This window comes from Pleurodeles waltl, chromosome 4_2 (genome assembly GCF_031143425.1).
Source record: "Pleurodeles waltl isolate 20211129_DDA chromosome 4_2, aPleWal1.hap1.20221129, whole genome shotgun sequence".
NCBI classification, from domain to species: Eukaryota; Metazoa; Chordata; class Amphibia; order Caudata; family Salamandridae; genus Pleurodeles; species Pleurodeles waltl.
The window spans coordinates 682,899,251-682,917,958 of NC_090443.1; the positions used below are offsets into that span (position 1 = coordinate 682,899,251).

At 41.3% G+C, this 18,708-nt stretch overlaps 1 protein-coding gene across 3 annotated transcripts in view; it reads left to right on the forward strand.

Annotated features, from left to right (window-relative positions):
- Positions 1 to 601: 601 nt before the first annotated feature.
- The window catches only part of ZNHIT6 (zinc finger HIT-type containing 6), a 215,170-nt gene continuing 197,063 nt past the window's right edge, over positions 602 to 18,708 (forward strand). For all 3 annotated transcript variants that reach the window (XM_069232266.1, XM_069232265.1, XM_069232267.1), the window contains exon 1: positions 602 to 805. In XM_069232266.1, the coding sequence (XP_069088367.1) occupies positions 708 to 805 (98 nt within the window). In that variant the 5' untranslated portion in view covers positions 602 to 707. The remainder of the gene's footprint in view (positions 806 to 18,708) is intronic.

Below are 18,708 nucleotides of genomic sequence, written 5' to 3' on the forward strand. Positions count from 1 at the left end.
CAAGATCGTGTTAGTGTTTCTAAATTTTTCACGGATGTGGTTAATTTCCGATACTTATCAGTTTCCATTGACTTTTTTGCTTGATTTTACTTTCGAGAAATGGGGCACTCTGTACCACAAAGTGGTCGTTGAATATCACTCATAAATACACTGAAACTATGAAAACGTCACACATAAGCAATCTGACACCCTGGCAGCTGTGCTCGTCTTTCTTTTTAAAGTACAACGGGTACACTTTCCCAAGCTAGCTAAGCGAAAATGCGTATCATTTCAAACAAGGTTCAACCTCCAATCGGTCAGCCTTAAATTCACGAGAAAAGCCTTCAACCATAAACTACTGTTTCAGGATTATACCCGATTATCTTCTGCCCAAAAATATACGATGCCAATACGTTTTCAATAGCAAGCCAGAAAAAACTAATCACTTTCGCTCTTTCAGTAGGGCGCATTAGTAACTGCGTCACAGTCTTGCGCCAGCTATTGTTCGACCGGAAGGTGGCGCCCTAGCACGCCTCTTCCCTCTAATGCTTTTGTTCCTCCTGTACAATATGGGCATTATCTACCAATAGGGAGACTAAGCCTGAAGGTCATTGTCCAATGAGGCAGTAGTCGGCACTAAGGAGGCGTGGCAGAGTGCTGAGCGTCCGAGCGTGTGCGAATCGCACATGGGCTCCAGCTTGCAGGACTGTGATGCGAAATAATACATTATGGAAGAACTGTTTGAGTTGCCTAATGCAGGCTTGGAGAAAACAGACGTTGAGCTAGCGACCATCATCGGACGCAAGCGTAAAATCTCTTTGCAAAGGTGAGGGTGAACTCGGGGCTTGACGTAGGAGTTTCCTGCTTACTCCCGCGACACTGGATTGTGTTTATGCCGTTCCCTATACTGTTGACAGTCGTGGTCCGCACTTGGTTTGGTGCCCAGAAACACCGTGATAGTCTCTCTGCCAGCCATCCCCAGTGTAGTACCCTACCCACCGTCTTGCACAGTTCACTGAACAATAAATAACATATTGAAATGGATCTCGGGGTGACATCGCAACACTAGACATAGTAAAAAATATTAACTAGATAAAAGAAACTGAACGTACGAGATTCATGATGCCCTGTAGGGTAGGTTATCCTTCTCAGTTTTTACGGTTCTTTGTGGCAGCTTCTTGGTTTTATAATGCAATATAGCTGGACTAAGAGTTCCATAATTCTAAGAAAAAACGGTATGCAGCACTCACATGGCATTACAAAAATCATGACATGGAAACATTTCTTTACAATACAGTGACTGAATGCTATCGAGGTGTGCGAAATAACTAATTCAGGAAACTTCTGTTAAGGTAGTGCACAACGTCCTTAGAAAAATAAGTGGTTGGGTTAATTTTCATGGGCAGTAAGCAACCGTTTGCCAGGATTCGACGTCACAGACGTTGTGTCACTGATTTGATCTGAAATGTTGGTTGTTAAGATTTTTCATTTGGTAACCTGTGTGTTAATTTAGGAATCATGTTCATGTCACTGTGAAATGTACATTGTCTTGTTTAAAGTGCTTAACAGAAGCTTTTCGTGAGAACCGACTAACAGTAGATGATGTTCCTAGCAGAGTAATAAATTGTGTGTGAGATGTACTTTCCCAGGACGAGAACAATGAAGACATTGACTGGAGCTTAAGATGGAGCAATATTGTTATCTGACAAGCCGGATGATGAGGACATCATAAAGTGAACCAGTAAACTTTATGAGAAGAGTGAAATATTACAATTTATAGATTTGGTACACAATTATTATTGGGTAGAGTATAAACGTATGATTAACTGACCAATAGAGAATTAGGGGATAGTTTAGGTGACTTTGAAATAACAACACAACAGAGGAGAATTATTTAGAATTACTGCGATTTTGAGAGAAGAAGAGACTTTAGAAGAGACTCGCGATTCTGTCATTGGGCTCCGACTCTCTGACTGAGAGCCTGATGCTTTACTGATCGATTGATGACCTGAGGACGAAGACTGATTATGCTTGCTGACCCATACCGTGGATAGGTAGATATGACAATGTGACCGTAATACATTTTATGCCTTTTCTTTCTAGGTACCAACTGCACTCTTTTGATAAATCCATAGCTAGATATTTTTCCTAAATTTGTGTTCTAAATTGTTTTGCGTGAAGCCCAGCATGCTGATACTAATCTGAGGTTAGTTGAGGGTCCTCACATTTGACTGACGAACTTCAGGGACTAATGTTTCACACGTTATCTTGCTGAATTCTATGTACGTTTTTACTTCATTGCAGCTAACTTTGCTATTGATCTGCACCGTGACTTTAGAACGTGTTGTGATTCAAGCTTTGATTAGATTGCGTTTCTTCCATCGCTTTGGACAACCAGTATTGTTTTTATATGTTTCATTTGATTTTGAGTTTAATCTACATGACTTTAGCAGTGTTATTATAAGGGAAATAAACTTACTAAATTTTACTAAAGATGTGGTTATTCATGGCTGAAAGGTCATGGTGCATGACATTTATTGACTCTCTATTTATTACTAATGATTGTGTATTGATTATTGATCTCTGCACTAGAGCTATGGTAAGAACATCTTAATACGAGTCAAAAGGTTCATCAACCTATTTGCGTCCCCTTGTAAGTTTACTTATTAAGGTCTGACCTGCTAACAGTTAAGGTAGCAGACTGATGGTTTGTCTCTTTAAGAGCTTATCATAGGTGTCTGTGCAGAGTGAGGTGTTCCTAGGGATGTTAGTGGTTTGAAATTGGTCCTTTTGAGAATTCAGTATTATTGAGATTTGGATTTTGTTTTTCAATGATGACATTTGGAGAGAAAATGATGTCCCCCTAAGCCTAGAAATGACTTTCCCAGATTCTGGAGCCTGCTTGTGGTGTTTGAGTATGTTCCCGGCATTCTAGTGATAGAGTGAGTAAAATAAGATTGCGCTTGCCCAGCCTATGCAAATTACAGGTGAATTGTGACGTATTTTAGGGTTTAGGGAGTTTGTGTACTCCAAATGAAGTTGTAGTAGGAGTGTGCGTACTCAGTAATGTGAGAGAAGGGAAGTCGTCAAACGTCATATGTGTGTGGTGCTTTGTGCTAAAAAAAATTGTCCATGTGGTTGTTGATGTATGGACCCTGCGTGGGCTAAGACTCTGGAGTATATTGCCACGTGTATGAGACACTTGGTTATATGTTGTAATTTGTCTGGTTTAGTAGGTTGATCGGGCGTGGTCAACAAGTCAGTGTGTGAGTTAAAGGGGCGAGAGAAAAAACACATTTAGACTGAGATTTGGCGAGTTCTATGTGCACCTGTATAGGCCCATGAGAGTAAAATTTGCGGGTAAAATTTTGCATGCGAATATGGGAGACAGAGAAAGATGAATAGCTGCATGCACAAAAAGAGCCATCAGTGAAAATACATAAGGTTTCTGAAGCGATTGTGTTAACTTCGTGTAGTAAACCAGCAGATTTGTTTTGTTTTTTGATTTTGATTAGTGCTCGCAATATTTTGCATTAGTTTTGTATGAATTGAAGGTTGAGCCGCAAGACTTTGTCAGCCGCAGTACGTGTGAGTGTGACGTCATTGGAGCAGCGCTGGGATAGGGTGGTTAGTGAGAAGAGTCATGAAAAGATTGGCAGCCGTCCATGAGAGGCAGTTGGTTGAGGACGTGGGTGAAAGGAATCTTGGGATTCAAAGTCATTTCCTGATTTGATCTTGAATAAACAAAAAGTAGAAAAGATGAAGTTTTTCAAGCATTGAAAAGTGCCCAAAGGGGAGATACGTACATTAAAGCAAGTGTAGGTGAGTCTACCCCACCGGAGGGTACACCGGCTTACGTTGTAATGGAAGAGAGAGGTGCTGTGCCATGTCTTTGGTTAAAGCAATGGTGCAAGTTGACAGTGAAAAAATAATGTTTAGTGTTGCCTGAGAATGGGACGTTCAATTTCAGGATTCTGGATCAATTACGGATGGCGCTTTATGAATCAAAGTCCATTCCGAGATCAGCACGGTTTGAGGTGTTAGCAGTTTGGGAGCTGGTAGCTAAACAGCAATTGAAATTTGAGAAAAGAATGAGAAGAGTAGAAAAGACTTTAGCGGAAGCAAGATGGTATTGGGAAACAGAAGAAGTGGAGATCAGTGACTTTGGAGGAAGTTAAGTTGTTTCCAGCTATTACGTAGGAGGATGCGATGGAAGGAAAGAAAGCGACTGGAAAAACCGAAGTTCGTCTGATAGTAAGGAAGCTAGAAGGTCTTCCACAGTAGGGTAGAAAACAGCGTTGAAGATCTTGTACGCAGATATTGAGAGATCAACCACCACCATATACAGTTCATGAGAGTTGTCCGAGTACTAGTGCTGATCCAACAGCCCCGGCACAGGTGACAGGGACAGTGAGTCCGGTACAGGTTAATGCTAACCTGACACAGCATGCGGAGCAAAGTAGTCCTAATGTGCTGACTACTCCTGTAGTACAGACATAGATGAAGCTACCACAGATACAGATACTTAGTGGTGCCTACGGAGCAAGTGGTTCCGAGACCAATGCTGGTCCAGACTGAGCCAACTCCGATTTTATTGCCCCAAGTGTAGCTGCAGGTGATGCTGAGATTTACGCCAGTTACAGGGACACAGTCAGACTTGACTCCGGTAATTAATCAGAGTATGGAAGTCACTCCCACAGAGTGCAGGTGCCAGAGCAGCCCCGGATGCAATATCGCTGCTGATTACTGTTGGTCCAGCGGTACCATTATTTGCACAAAAGAAGCTGATTGTGAGTGAACAGGGAGTAATGTCTTACAGTTTAATGAGGAGAGGGCATAATGAACAAGTTCAGGTAGTCTCTTCCTTGGGTCAGACTTTTGATGGATCGAGATCATTGTTAGATCTTAGTCCACTTGTTGCACTTTGTTGTAATAGATGACACTGTCGCAAGTTCAAGTAAAGATGAGTTTATTCCAATACCACCAACCGGAGCAGGCAACACAGTCCCAAGGGTAACATCAACTGCCTGGGAACTTCTTACTCCAGATTTCTTAATCATTCACATAGAAGTTCACGAGCGAGAGGGCTCTCTGTCACATGCCCAGCATTCCACCAGCATCTGTAAGGTAGTACACAACACATCCCTCTTACTCACATTACTAAAAATAACAATTGGAAGAGGAAAAAAATACATGGAAAAAATAAAATTGCAATACACTAAGACTCTACATTACAAGGTATCAAGATACATAGTTTTTCAACCATTGAGGTCTGGCGCGAACTCTGAAACCTCTATCCAAGCCAGTTGGAGCTTTGAATTCCTTAGATTTGACAGATCGATGCATTGGCACATTGAGTTCATCAAAACAGTAACATGAGTCCTCCTGAACGGGACCTTTCGCAGGATCTTTCCACCTCACGATCCGGGACATGCTCCACACATCATAATTATCTAGAACAACCACATTCCTCCTCACCTCTTTGATACGGAACGGGCCCTTGAAACTTGATCTCCCCTTTATTCCAAACCCAGGGTATTTTACCAGCACCATGTCACCTACAACCCATTTAACCCCAGAAACACCATGTTTGGAATCATACCACAATTTATATCTTCGCTGATATTTTTACCTAAGTTCAGGTGCCTTGTTAAACTTTTCATCATCACGCTGCACTTGCCATAGCTTACTCTTCATCCATGCCAGATACATTTTGGTACATCCTGTCCTGCCCCTCATATACTCAAAAGGAGCAATTGAAGTAACATTATTAGGCATATTGCGGTGTGCCCACCACATGGCTCTGAGAAGATCAGACAACGGAACCCTGGTCTCAACAGCCTCCTGAACACAGGATTTCACCATCCTATTCATGCGTTCGGCAAGACCATTGGCCTGAGGTAAATACAGAGCTGTCCTCAAATGCACGACGGACAATTATTTAAACAAAAAATAAAAACGTGCATTTCTTGGGACGTCAACTGCAAACCATTATCTGTAACTAAATGACTGGGTACACCTTCACGAGAAAACTCTTCCTTAAGGAACTCGATCACAGTCCTTGTAGCTAAGGTACCCACACATTTAGTCACTACCCATTACGATGCATAATCTACCATAAGCATGACATAACGTTCATTGGCAGGCAACAATTGGAAAGGACCCATAAACTCTAGTCCTAATTTTAACCAAGGCCTATCAGGAATTTCTACGGGAGAAAGGGGAACCTTCACCAAAGTCTTGCCCTTATCACTGCGTGCACAGGATATACAACCCTTCACAACAACCTCCACTTCCTGATCCAAACCTGGCCACCAGTACACTTCTCTTAGCCTAGATTTAGTTAGATTCCTGCCCATGTCGCCCTCATGAGCTAAGTTGATTATCTTACCCCTCACACCAGCAGGGGGTATGGTCTTGGTACCTCTGAATAGTTCACTCCCACAAAAGCAAAGTTCATCCCTTTATGTTCCAAAACTTCTTCAGGGAATCAGGAACATTCTTAAAATCTGGCCAGCCTTTCACATCAAACTCCTCAAGTACTTTCCTCTCAGGGTCTTGCTCTGTCGCACACTAGCATTCCTCCTCAGATATGGCCACCTCTCTCACCCAGTTGATCACACATACGTCCTCTGGCTCATCATCAGTGTCAATTGAGGCTTGCGACAAGAAATCTGCCACAGTATTCAGGTACATAATCTACTGAGAAATTGTATTCCATCAACCACCCACCTTTTTATTCTAGGTGTTAATTCTTCACTCATCTTCGAGGAAAAAATCTGGACAAGAGGTCTATGGTCTCTTTTCACAACAAAAGGTAAACCCCACAAATAGAACTTGAAATGTTTGATTGCCCACATACACGCAAGAGCCTCCATCTCTATGACTGAATAGTTCTGTTCAGCTACCTTGAGAGATCGGGATGCGAAGGCAATCACCTTTTCCTCATAGTCTACCCTTTGGGTTAAATCTGCTCCCAACCCGTTAACACTTGCATCAGTATACAAGACGGTTTTAGCAAATACATTAAAATGTCCCAAGGTGGGCATTTTGCTGATGCAATCTTTAACAGAAGTAAACGCAGACATACAATCACTCGACCAATTGAATTCACTCCCTTTCTTCAGAAGTGATCTTAGGGGCTGAACTATACTTGAAAAGTTTGCAATAAACTTGGAGTAATATTCAGCTAAACCCAAAAAGTATCTAACACCGTCCTTATCCTTGGGTTCAGGTGCCTGAATAATAGAACTGACCAGCTGTAGTTTGGGTTTAATCCCTTCACCTGAGATGGTATGGCCAAGGTAAGTCACGGTAGTGACCCTGAACTTGCATTTTTCCTTTTTGTACAGTCAGACCTGACCGGTCTAATTTACCCAACACTTCCCTTAAAATTTTATCATGGTCACTTACAGTCTTACCATGCACCAAAATATCATCCTGGAAGAACAAAATACCAGAAATTCCCTCCAAGACTTTCTTCATGACGCGTTGGAAACAGGCAGCTGCTGAGGTTAGCCCAAACGGCATTCTTAGAAATTGGTAATCTCCCACTGGCGTCACAAATGAGGTTAGATGCCTGGATTCAGGATGTAAGACAATTTGGTGGTAAGCTGAAGACAAATCCAATACACTGAACATTTTGGAACCCCCCAAACTAGATAACTCCTCAGAAATGTTGGGTAAGGGTTGGCGATCCACCCATATGTGTTATTAAGGCCCCTGAGATCTATACATATGTGGATCTGTTTCCCGGCCTCCTTGGGTGCTAAAACTACTGTGGCCAACCATTCGGAAGATTCAATTTCTTCAATTACCCCTGCATTCAATAATTTGTTCAGTTACTTGAGAGGTTCCATCATCAGTTTTGGAACTCTTCTCACCTTATGTACAGAAGGAATGGCATTACTTTTGAGAATTATCTTATGTTCGAAGTTGTTTAGACATCCCAACTTATCGCTAAAAACCTTGGGAAATTCATTAACGATGTCAAGGTTTGTATTTTCATTGTTCACTACCATAACTTGGCAATCGGAGTTAGGGTCCAATTTGATTCCCATGTCCTGCTGGTGGCACCAACCTAAAAGATTGACTCCCCGTCTTGCCACATAAACCTTACCAATCGTTGTCTTATTCTGGAATTGGATTCTCTTAACTTTGTATCCAATGACATCAATTTTAGTCCCTCCATAGCTCACTTGATTAATATCAGGTTTTACTAGGGGACCACAATCATCGCCAAAAATCACCTACCAATTCTTATCACCTACCATAGTGTAAGGAGACCCCAAATCTGCTAGAACTTTGACAACTTTGACGTCTAACCTTATAGAACATTCAGGCATGGCGATGGGACCATCATCCGCAGCTTCAACGCTTCCCCCCACATGGTTAATATCAGGTTTCACACACAAAATCATATTGTTTACATTTTCTGTAACAAAATCCACACACCATTGCTTATCACTATTGCAAACTCTTGCATAGTTGCCTTTCTTCCCACACTTCCTATATACAGAATTACAAGCATAACAGTTCGAATTATTAGCTGTGTGCCCGGGATTTCCACAACGGTAACACCGTGTTCCTGAGCCTTTGTTTTCCTTCCTCTTCTCCTCTGAGGAAATAGATGCTTTGTTGTCAGTGCTTATTTTTAAAACTTCTTCTTGAACCTGTGTTATCTGTACAGCACTGGAGCTACACCCTTCCTGGTCATTCATTTCTCGAATCCAGTTACTGGTACTTTCCATCCCCTCAACTATAGCAATAGCTTCCCTCAGATCAGGATTCTTTGTTAATAGCTTCTCCTGAACCCGCTTGCTGTTGGTACAACGTACAAGTTGATCACAAATGAGGGAATCTGTGATGTCACCAAAGTCACAAGTACGTGCCAATCTACGTAGGGCATCAACAAAGTTCCCAACACTCTCCAGTTTCCCATGAGTCCTTGCAAAAAATGTGTGTCTCTCTAATACAACATTAAGTTTAGATTCAAAGTGTGCTGCTAACATTGCCACGGACATTTCATAAACATCTCTCGGTTCTTCCTCTGCCCCTCCAATAGGCAATGTTTCGAGACTGTCATCAATGTTCCTGCCTTCGACACCCAAATTGTGTAAAAGAACACCTCGCTTTCTTGCTGGTGAAAAATGTTCACCCCCAATTGCTATTAAGTAGGAATCAAATAGGTTTTCCCAACATTTCCAAGGCAGAATTGGCAGGTGGTTGTGACATTGCAGTTGTACCCATTGTGAGAATTCAAACTGTTAGCAAGTGTGAGAAAGTGATAGGAAAACAAATTAGGGTTAATTTGTAATAAAACGATGTTTAACGTGTCACCTGCGACTCAGCACGCTGTAGCCTCTAGCCTGTAAACTGTTTAACCATAGTAAAAATGGCGGCAGACAACGGTCGTTCCACAATTAAGAGGTGCGTAGTTCAGTTGTTGAGCCCTTCAAACAGGAAGTGCGCGTGTCACGAGACACAGCACTAGAGCGAGTTGAACGCTTCAGATCGCTCGAGACGGGAGCGCACGCGTTCAGATAAAAAATCAGCCTCCGCGTGCGCAAGTGCGCAGTGTTCGAATTGTTCAGGATTTGAGAAAAATAAATAAGATTGTGGTCAAGTGTTGTCCCATAGTGCCCAACCCAGCTGTGATAATATTCCAAATTCCATGTGATACAGAGTGGTTCATAGTCATTCATTTGTCACAAGCATTCTTTTCTGTGCCTCTTCATGAGGATAGCCAATTTCTCTTTTGTTTCAAATTCCTGGATCAAGTCAGTTGCTCGTGTAGACTTCCTCATGGGTACACCGTCACCATCCTTGTTCAACCAGATCTTGAAAAAGAATTTGGAGTCATTAGAATTGCATTTCCAATCGACTCTGGTGTAGTACATTGATGACTTATTGATTGCGTCAAAAACAAGGGACGAGTGTAAGTATGATTCGATTGCCCTGTTGAATCATTTGGGAAAGTATGGTCATAAAGTGTCTTCATTGAAATTGCAGTACCGTCCGAAGGTGGTTTAGTATTTGGGTCACCAAATTGAGAAAGGGTCGAGGAAAATATCCAGTGAGAGGATTACAATGATACTGCAGATAAGTCCCCTGACTACACAGAGAGATGTCGGGATGTTCCTGGGAATGGTGGGCTGTTGTCGCTGGTGGATCCCGAATTTTTCAATCATCTCAAGACCATTACAGAAACTGACTCACCAGGATGAAATGAGCGCATCCACTGAGTTTAGAGAGAGTTTGTGTAGAGCTCCAGCTTTGGGTATGCCTGACTACACAAAGCCTTTCACATTGTTTGTCATGAGCGTGATGCGTGTTCATTGTCTGTCTTGACACAGGTCCATAGAGGTGCTCATTGCCCAGTAGCATATTTTTCAGTTACTTAGGACCCAATTGCAGCAGCCTTACCAGGTTGTTTGCGTGCAGTCGCCGCAGTTGGTCAGGGTCTTTCACAGTGTGAAGGTGTGGTGATGGGATGTCCCCTAACTGTAATGGTCTCACATTTGATTGAGATTTTACTGACCAGGATGAAAACCCAATACTTGACTGGTGCTATGCTAACAGGTATGAGACGAGTATTTTGGGAGCACCAAACATGACACTGAAAAGATGTACAGTGCTGAACCCGGCAACTTTACTTCTGGGTGAAAATTTTGAAATTGAAAAAGAGGAAGATGTTGAACATGATTGTCTCTAACTGAGTTGTGCAAAAAACCGAGACCTGACATTAGAGATACCAGATTGGAAGAAAATGATTATTTTTATTGATGGTTCTTGTCTGAGAGACAATACAGGGACACTGAGAGCAGGATATGCTGTGTGTATAATTACAGGTACCTTGGAAGCTTCCTGGCTTTGAGGAGTATATTCTGTCCAGGTAGCGGAATTGGACTCTCTTGCTAGGGCGTTCCATGTTTCTGCTCAGTTGAGAGTTACTATCTATACGGGTAGCCAATATGGATTCGGATTAGTTCATGATTTTGGTCAATTGTGGTCGCAGAGAGGGTTCCTGACCTTTTCTGGATCACCAGTGAGAAATGGTGAGCGAATAAAGGAGCTGTTATGTGCAATTCAATTGCCTGAAAAGATTGCCGTGGTGAAATGCAGTGCATATCTAAAGTCGCAGGACTACGTGTCATTGGGAAATGGATATGCGTATCAAGTTGCAAGGTTTTGCGCATTGAACTGTATCATTCAAGGACAAGTGGGAATTGTTACCTGAAGAAAACACAACATGTACAAGTTATGCATTGAAAGTAATTGACACTTTGGAAGAATTAAAATCTTTACAGAATAATGTTGACAAAGAAGAGGAACGTTCATGGGGTAAATTGAAATGTGTTCAAAGACCAGATGAATTGTGGGTTTCTGAGGAGGGTCAATTGGTTTTGCCAAATAGCCTGTTGTCTCAAAGGGCGAGGTACTATCGCGGTCAGGCGCACATTGGGAGGGATGCCATGGTTTGTCTGTTCAAAATTGATTGGTTCAACCACAAGTTTAGACAAACCGCTGAAGCAGTTTGCCATTGTTGTGTCATTTGTCAGCAATTAAATGTGGGGAAAGGGACAGTGGTTAATTTGAGCCACATAGGAAGAGCAGGAGGTCCATTCAGCAGAATGCAGATGGATTTTATTGAGATGCCTATGTGTGGAGGTTTGAAATATGTTTTGGTGATTGTTTGTGTCTTTAGTCACTGGATTGAAGCATATCCTACACGAAGAAATGATAGTCTCACAGTAGCGAAACTGCTGCTTAGGGAACTGATACCGCGCTTCAGGTTTATGATCTCTTTAGAATCAGATAGGGAAGTCACTTCAATAACAAAGTGATTAAATTACTATGTGCAGCATTGAACATTGAGCAGAAGTTGAATTGTAGTTACCGTCCTGAAGCATCAGGACTAGTGGAGGAGATGAATGGTACTTTGAAGTCAAGAATTGCAAATTGTATGCTGCCACGAATTTGAAATGGCCCAATGCATTGCCTTTGGTGTTGATGTCAATGAGAAACACAACTGATAGGAAGACAGGACTGTCGCCTCATGAAATTCTCATGGGGAGAGCAATGAGATTGCCAGCAATACCAGCAAATGCACTTGTCAACATTACAGATGATATGGTGTTGGATTACTGCACGGGTCTGGCTGATGTAGTCCGCTGTTTTTCTCAGCAGGTGGAGGCCACCACACTGCCACTGGTCCATGACCCAGGGCATGGAGACTGGGTTGTTGTCCGAAAGCACGTGAGAAAGACGTGTTTTGAGCCTTGTTAGAAAGGACCATATCAAGGGGCCCTGACGACTAGGACAGCTGTGAAGTGTGCTGGGATCCCGAACTAGATTCACGCAAGTCACACAAAGAAAGTGGCATGTCGACTGGATCATGAAGAAGCCTTTTTGAGAGTACCAACAACAGTGAGACAAATTATAGGGTCAGAAGAAAAACAAAGAGGAACTGGTGGTGGATCAAAGTCAAAGTGATCTGACTCCTCCTGAACCGGTTGCATGTCCGTCAAGAGAAAACTTCACAGAAAAAGAAAAGGGTTCAAGTTCAATCTTGATTACTGCCAGAAGATTCACTGAAAGGAGATAAGTGGCCGAAATTGCAAGTGGAGAAAAGGAAAAAGGTGGTTGTCGAACCAACAATAGAGGAAGAAGTAGATACTATGAGAAAAGAAGAATTAAATGAAGGAGGGCTGAATGGAGATCGAAAGTTGAAAAAAAAGAGAATAGGGAGTTGAAGATACCCAGGTCCTGAATGGGCGTATGCAACTATAAACAAATGGCAACAAGAATTTGTCTTTTTGTTTTGATAGAGAGGTTCCAAGTTAACAGTTTGAGGTGACGTGAAGAAGAATTGATTAACTGAACTGTTGAAACAATCTGAGAATTATTTTTTGAGAAAAAGGCTGTTATAAGTAACCGGAAAAGACATTGATAACTTGATTTGACTTTTGAAACCTGATTTTGACAAGCTGCTAACTGATTTTGACAAGGAAGAATGGTTCCTGGGAGTGAAACTGAATTGCTGAAAGAAGAGTTGTCTATTTTTGATTTTTGCTGCAAGTTTTCCTAAAATTACTTCTACTCTCTGATTCTTTACAGATCATGGTTGATTTTGATAAGCAGGTTAGAGATGTTGGGCGCTGTGTGTGTATATAAATATATATATGCATTGGTTTTGGCAATAATGTGTGGGATATTGTTTATGGTGTTGATTGTGGGTATGTCTGTTCTTGATGTGAAAGGAGCCAACCATACTTCTGCTTTTGAGACGACTCTGCACTAATGGCTTTAGAGAAGTTTAAGTTAGATGAGAAATATTTGCATGATTATATTAATGCGCAGGGAGAACTTCCTTCTAATGTTTTCTATCGCCTATTGAGTGAGTATTTTGAGAAAATGGTTGCGAAGAATTGTCTTGTGTGTACACAGATACTTCATCAGTCGAGGAAGGAGTCACCTATTATAGTTTGCCCTTAACTTATGGGATAAGTTGTAGTCTGTTACTAACAAGATTTTTTAACCAGGAGTATATTTAATACTTCTACTCTAACCATGATGTTGTGTTTTATCGTTAATTCCTATCATTAGGTATTTGAGTAAAGTAGCCAAGCATAATGACATAGCATTAGTTAGAGGATTGTTTGAACCTACATTGACGTTTGGCACAGCTTACGTGCATAAGAATATCCTGACATGCTTGCTTACATCTTTAGAGAAGGGCTTCTTAGATCATACTGATGACAGGAGAAAAGTATTAAAGGAGAAATTAGAAAAAGGCTTGAAGAAAAGGACTTACAAAAATGATTATGCTTATAGTGCGATTAAAACACAAGGGAAATTAGCTTTTAGATGCATTACATGTAGGGAAGCTTTGTATATATAGGGCTAAATTGCGCACTGACACTTTATTTGTGGGTATGAGTGAATGCAGGCATGTGTTTTTGTTTCAGAGTAAATGCACTTTTATGTTGAACGGACAGGACCCTGCGATTCCAGGTATATATTATATTTGTGGACTTAGTGCTTATTACCGTCTTCCAAGAGGATGGTATGGGACATGTTATTTGGGGATAGTTTTCCCAAAGATTTATCAGATGGAGGATTTGTAGTAGTTTTTGAAAGTGACTGAAATACATCATAAAAGACAGAGGAGGGAGTCCTCTTCTGCTATAGTGGGAGATATATTTGATGCAGTGATTTCTTCAATGGGAGTCCTCCTGAATTCAATCAAGATTCGAAAGTTGTCTACTATTGTGAATAACATGCTGACAAATTTTTCAGGGGCTATACTCCTGATAGCTACTGAATTAGCTACGGATAGAGCTATGACTCTTCAGAATCGTCTTGCTTTAGACATTCTTTTAGCGAAGGATGACTGAGCCTGTAAAATGATTAACTCTAGGCATTGTTGCTCATATATACCCAATAGTAGTAAAGAGATAAGAGACTTACTTACTAATCTGACTAATGCAAGTGCTGGTTTCAAGGAATTGAAAGAACCATGTGTTTGGGATAAAGGTTTGCTTCAATGGGAAATTGGCTCAGCAACATTTGGAATGGGGTTCTATTGGGAATATTAATAGTCGTGGGTTGTCTATTAGAGATATGGGGATTATGCAAATTATGCAAAAGGATTAAATTGAAAAGATCTAAGAATAATCAGGAGGGAAGAAAAGAAAAGGTAAAGAATTTACAGGGAAAATTCAAGAAGACAAAAGTTTGAAGAAATCGAATTATAGAAGTTGTGGGTGGTAATTAGTGTGATGACACATTTAGTCATCAGAGGAGGGATTGCTAAAGCAGGTGTTTTAACTAGAAATTATTAATGAATGTTTACGTAATTTGAATAATGAATTATGTATAAAATGAATAATGTAGAGAAATCAATGCATTTGGGAAATGTGACCTCGAAGAATGGCCACCAGCGTTTACGAAGTGTACTAATTAATGATTAATACTTATGAAATATTGAAAGTGTATTAGATTAATGCAGTAATATGTCATATTTTGGGTTATGAAGTATGCTTTAGCTTATTAATTGTTGGCCTTGACTTAGTGAGTGTCTTGGCCTATTTTTCCAGGCCTCATGCACAAGCTGTATTTATTAGCGTTTAATAAAATGCCGACAGAGTGAACTAAACTGTGAAATCTACATTGTCTTGTTAAAAGTGCTTAACAGAAGCTTTTCGTGAGAACCGACTAACAGGAGATGGTGTTCCTAGCAGAGTAACAAATTGTGTTTAATGTCTGTGAGATGTACATTCCCAGGACGAGAACAATGAAGACACTGACTGGAGCTTAAGATGGAGCAATATTGTTATCTGATGAGCCGGATGATGACATCGTAAAGTGAACCAGTAAACTTCATGAGAAGAGTGAAATATTACAATTTATAGATTTGGTACAGAATTATTATTGGGTAGAATATAAACGTATGATTAACTGACCAATCGAGAATTAGGGGATAGTTTAGGTGACTTTGATATAACAACGCGACACAGGAGAATTATTCAGAATTACTACGGTTTTTAGAGAAGAGACTTCAGAAGAGACTCGATTCTGACACTGGGCTCAGACTCTCTGACTGAGAGTCTGATGCTTTACTGATTGATTGATGACCTGAGGACGAAGACTGATTCTGCTTGCTGACCCATACCGTGGATAGGTAGATATGACAATGTGACCGTAATGCATTCTGTGCCTCTTCTTTCTAGGTACCAACTGCACTCTTTTGATAGATCCATAGCTAGATGTTTTTCCTATATTTGTGTTCTAAATTGTTTTGCATGAAGCCCAACATGGTGATGCTAATCTGAGGTTAGTTGAGGGTACTCACATTTGACTGCTGAACTTCAGGGACTAATGTTTGACGCGTTATCTTGCTGAATTCTATGTACGTTATTACTTCGTTGCAGCTAACTTTGCTATTGATCTGCATCGTAACTTTAGAATGTGTTGTGATTCAAGCTTTGAATAGATTGCGTTTCTTCCGTCGTTTTGGACAACCAGTATTGTTTTTTATGTGTGTTTCATTTGATTTTGAGTTTAATCTACATGACTTTAGCATTGTTATTATAAGGGAAATAAACTTACTAAATTTTACTAAAGATGTGGTTATTCATGGCTGAAAGGTCATGGTGCGTTACAGTTACTGACTCCATTGATTATTGATTTATTGATTACTATTGATTATTGTGTATTGATTATTGATCTCTGCATTAGAGCTATGGTAAGAACATCTTAATACGAGTCAAAAGGTTCATCAACCTATTTGGGTCTCCTTGGAAGTTTACTTATTAAGGTCTGACGTGCTAACAGTCTCGTTCCTAACAGATGCTTATTTTCCAAGAATCCTTGTGTGGTCTTTGCACCAAGCAGTTTGTACCAGTGATGCATCAAGATTTGAAAATATGTGTGGTTTTCCTTCATAGTCCTCATGAATCTAACTTTTTTTTGTGGCAAAGTATGACCTTTTCCAACATTGTCATCTTAAACCTTTGTCTGCTCTTATGAAGACTATTTCTTACCATCATCCTTTATCAAAGCTCTTTCTGGAGATGCTCTGTTATCCCTACTTAACACTGTCAATTAATCCCTCGCTCAAGGCATATTTCCAGAAGCTTTCAAAGCAGGCCAGATCCTCCAGCTCCTAGGAAATCTAGCACAACCATGATGACCTCGCCAATAACCACTTCAACTAGTGTTCATCAGCAGGATCATTGAAAAAAGAGTCTACTTTCAACTGCAAGACCACATCTTTGCTAACTATCTCCTGCTTGACTGCCAGTCTTCTTTTTTTTTTTTTTAAATATCTTAAAGGCCATCAGGACAAGTTATACTTAGTAAACAGTAATACTGCATGATGACAGTGTTGGCTATGTAAACATAAAAAGTCTTAACCCCCTCATCCCCACAGACATTTGTCAGATAATAAGACAGGGTAATAAGGCATACCCTACAACACAGCATGATACTATATACAGAGCCTCATTGACACCCTCCTGCTTTCCTTTGAAATTGCAACACTTCTAACGAGTAGTGCTCCAACCATTTGCCCCACACCTTAAGGATTTTCCTGGGACAGCCCCTGCTGGCGTATGTGACTCTTCAGCTGCCATCTACATATCCATGCCCCTTTGTTATTCCTGTAGCTTTGGGCAATCTCTGGACCCCCTTGTCGGACTATTTCTCTTGGCGACCACTAGTCCATGACTACAAAGTAAAAGTTGGGCCCTAGGGAGGTCAATTTTGTTTATGATCACTAAGAGGATGAACTTGGGATCTAGTGGGATCAGAGTGGACAGAACCTCTCAATTTTCCCTTGTGATTACCGTCCAGTACTCTTGTATGCGGGGACAGTCCCAAAATGTAGGCAGAAATGATCCCTCAGTAATTTGACACTGTAAACAGAATGGATCCTGAGCCCTCGCCAGACTGTGAAGGAGGCGCCTGTCATAGTATACCCTATGGAGTATCTTGAATTGGACCAGCCATAATTTGGATTTTATAGCCACTTTCATTGAATGCATCAGGGCTGCCTCCCAACCAGCATCTTCCATTTCACCCACCTCCCGCATCCATTTCTCCCTGATTCCCACTAGCCTGTCTGGCATATTGTTAAGTTATGTATGTGGCAGAGGTTGTCCCCCTTCACCCCCACCTCAGCTATCCATCATGAGTCGTCCCTTGAGCGGGTCATAGTCAGGGATGCCCTCCTCAGGTAGTCACTGTGACCTCCATGCATGTTTTATTTGTGCGTACCTCAAAAATTGGCTATTGTGAGTGCCATAAGAAAAGTTGGAGTGATGTCAAGTGCATTATATCACAGTTTTCAAGCAGGTCTTCCAGTTTGGAGACCCCAATCAAGTCCCAAGACTTGAAGCCCCATAGTTTTTCACCCCTAAGAGCCAACATCCCTCCCACAATGGTGTTTCTCTTGTGGGTCTGCCATGTTACTGGATAGTTCTTATTGCATTGTCCCAGACTCTGATCGCCATCTGTGTGGCCGGGAGGAGATGTGGAGTTCCAGGGCCCTGCAGAGAGAATGTAAATAGGAGGAAGCGGTCCATTGCGATCGGTCCAATTGGAACGTTGTGTGATCAGGAGGAGCAAAGGCCCTGTCATTGATATTAATTATGTGAGAGGCCCAATAATAGCCTCACACATCCGGGAGGGCAATGCCACTATTGTATTGGTTGCGCTAGAAGTTGCCCGGGAAGTCCTAGGATGTCTGCCACTCCATAGAAGTGCTCACAGGTCTCCATTTATTTGTATAAATATTTCTTGGGATTCGGGGTAGTATGTGTGCTGCAGGGCGTAAAGGTGTTCCGGCAGAAAAATAATTCTATACATTGCGGTACTTTCAGGGGTATCCCTCATCATCTCTCTGTATCCTCCCTACAGGCTAGTATCGCTCGTCCCAAGATTACGCTGAAAACAGATGTCTCTTTTCAGAGTCAGAAATATACAGAGATATTTGAACCCCAGGGTAGTGAGACAACTACTAGGGGAGATGGGGGAACGCAACCCCTGCTTGAGGGAGGTAGAGTGTGGGTTTGTCCTAGTTTATACGGTACCCCAAGTGCCGATACCATATTTAACTATATGTTTGTTCAAAAAATGGACAGTGTACAGAGTCATACGCCTTCTCGGCTTCAAGCACTAGAAGCATGTGAGGTTTCGGTTGGTCCTTTATTTCATTTAACAAGT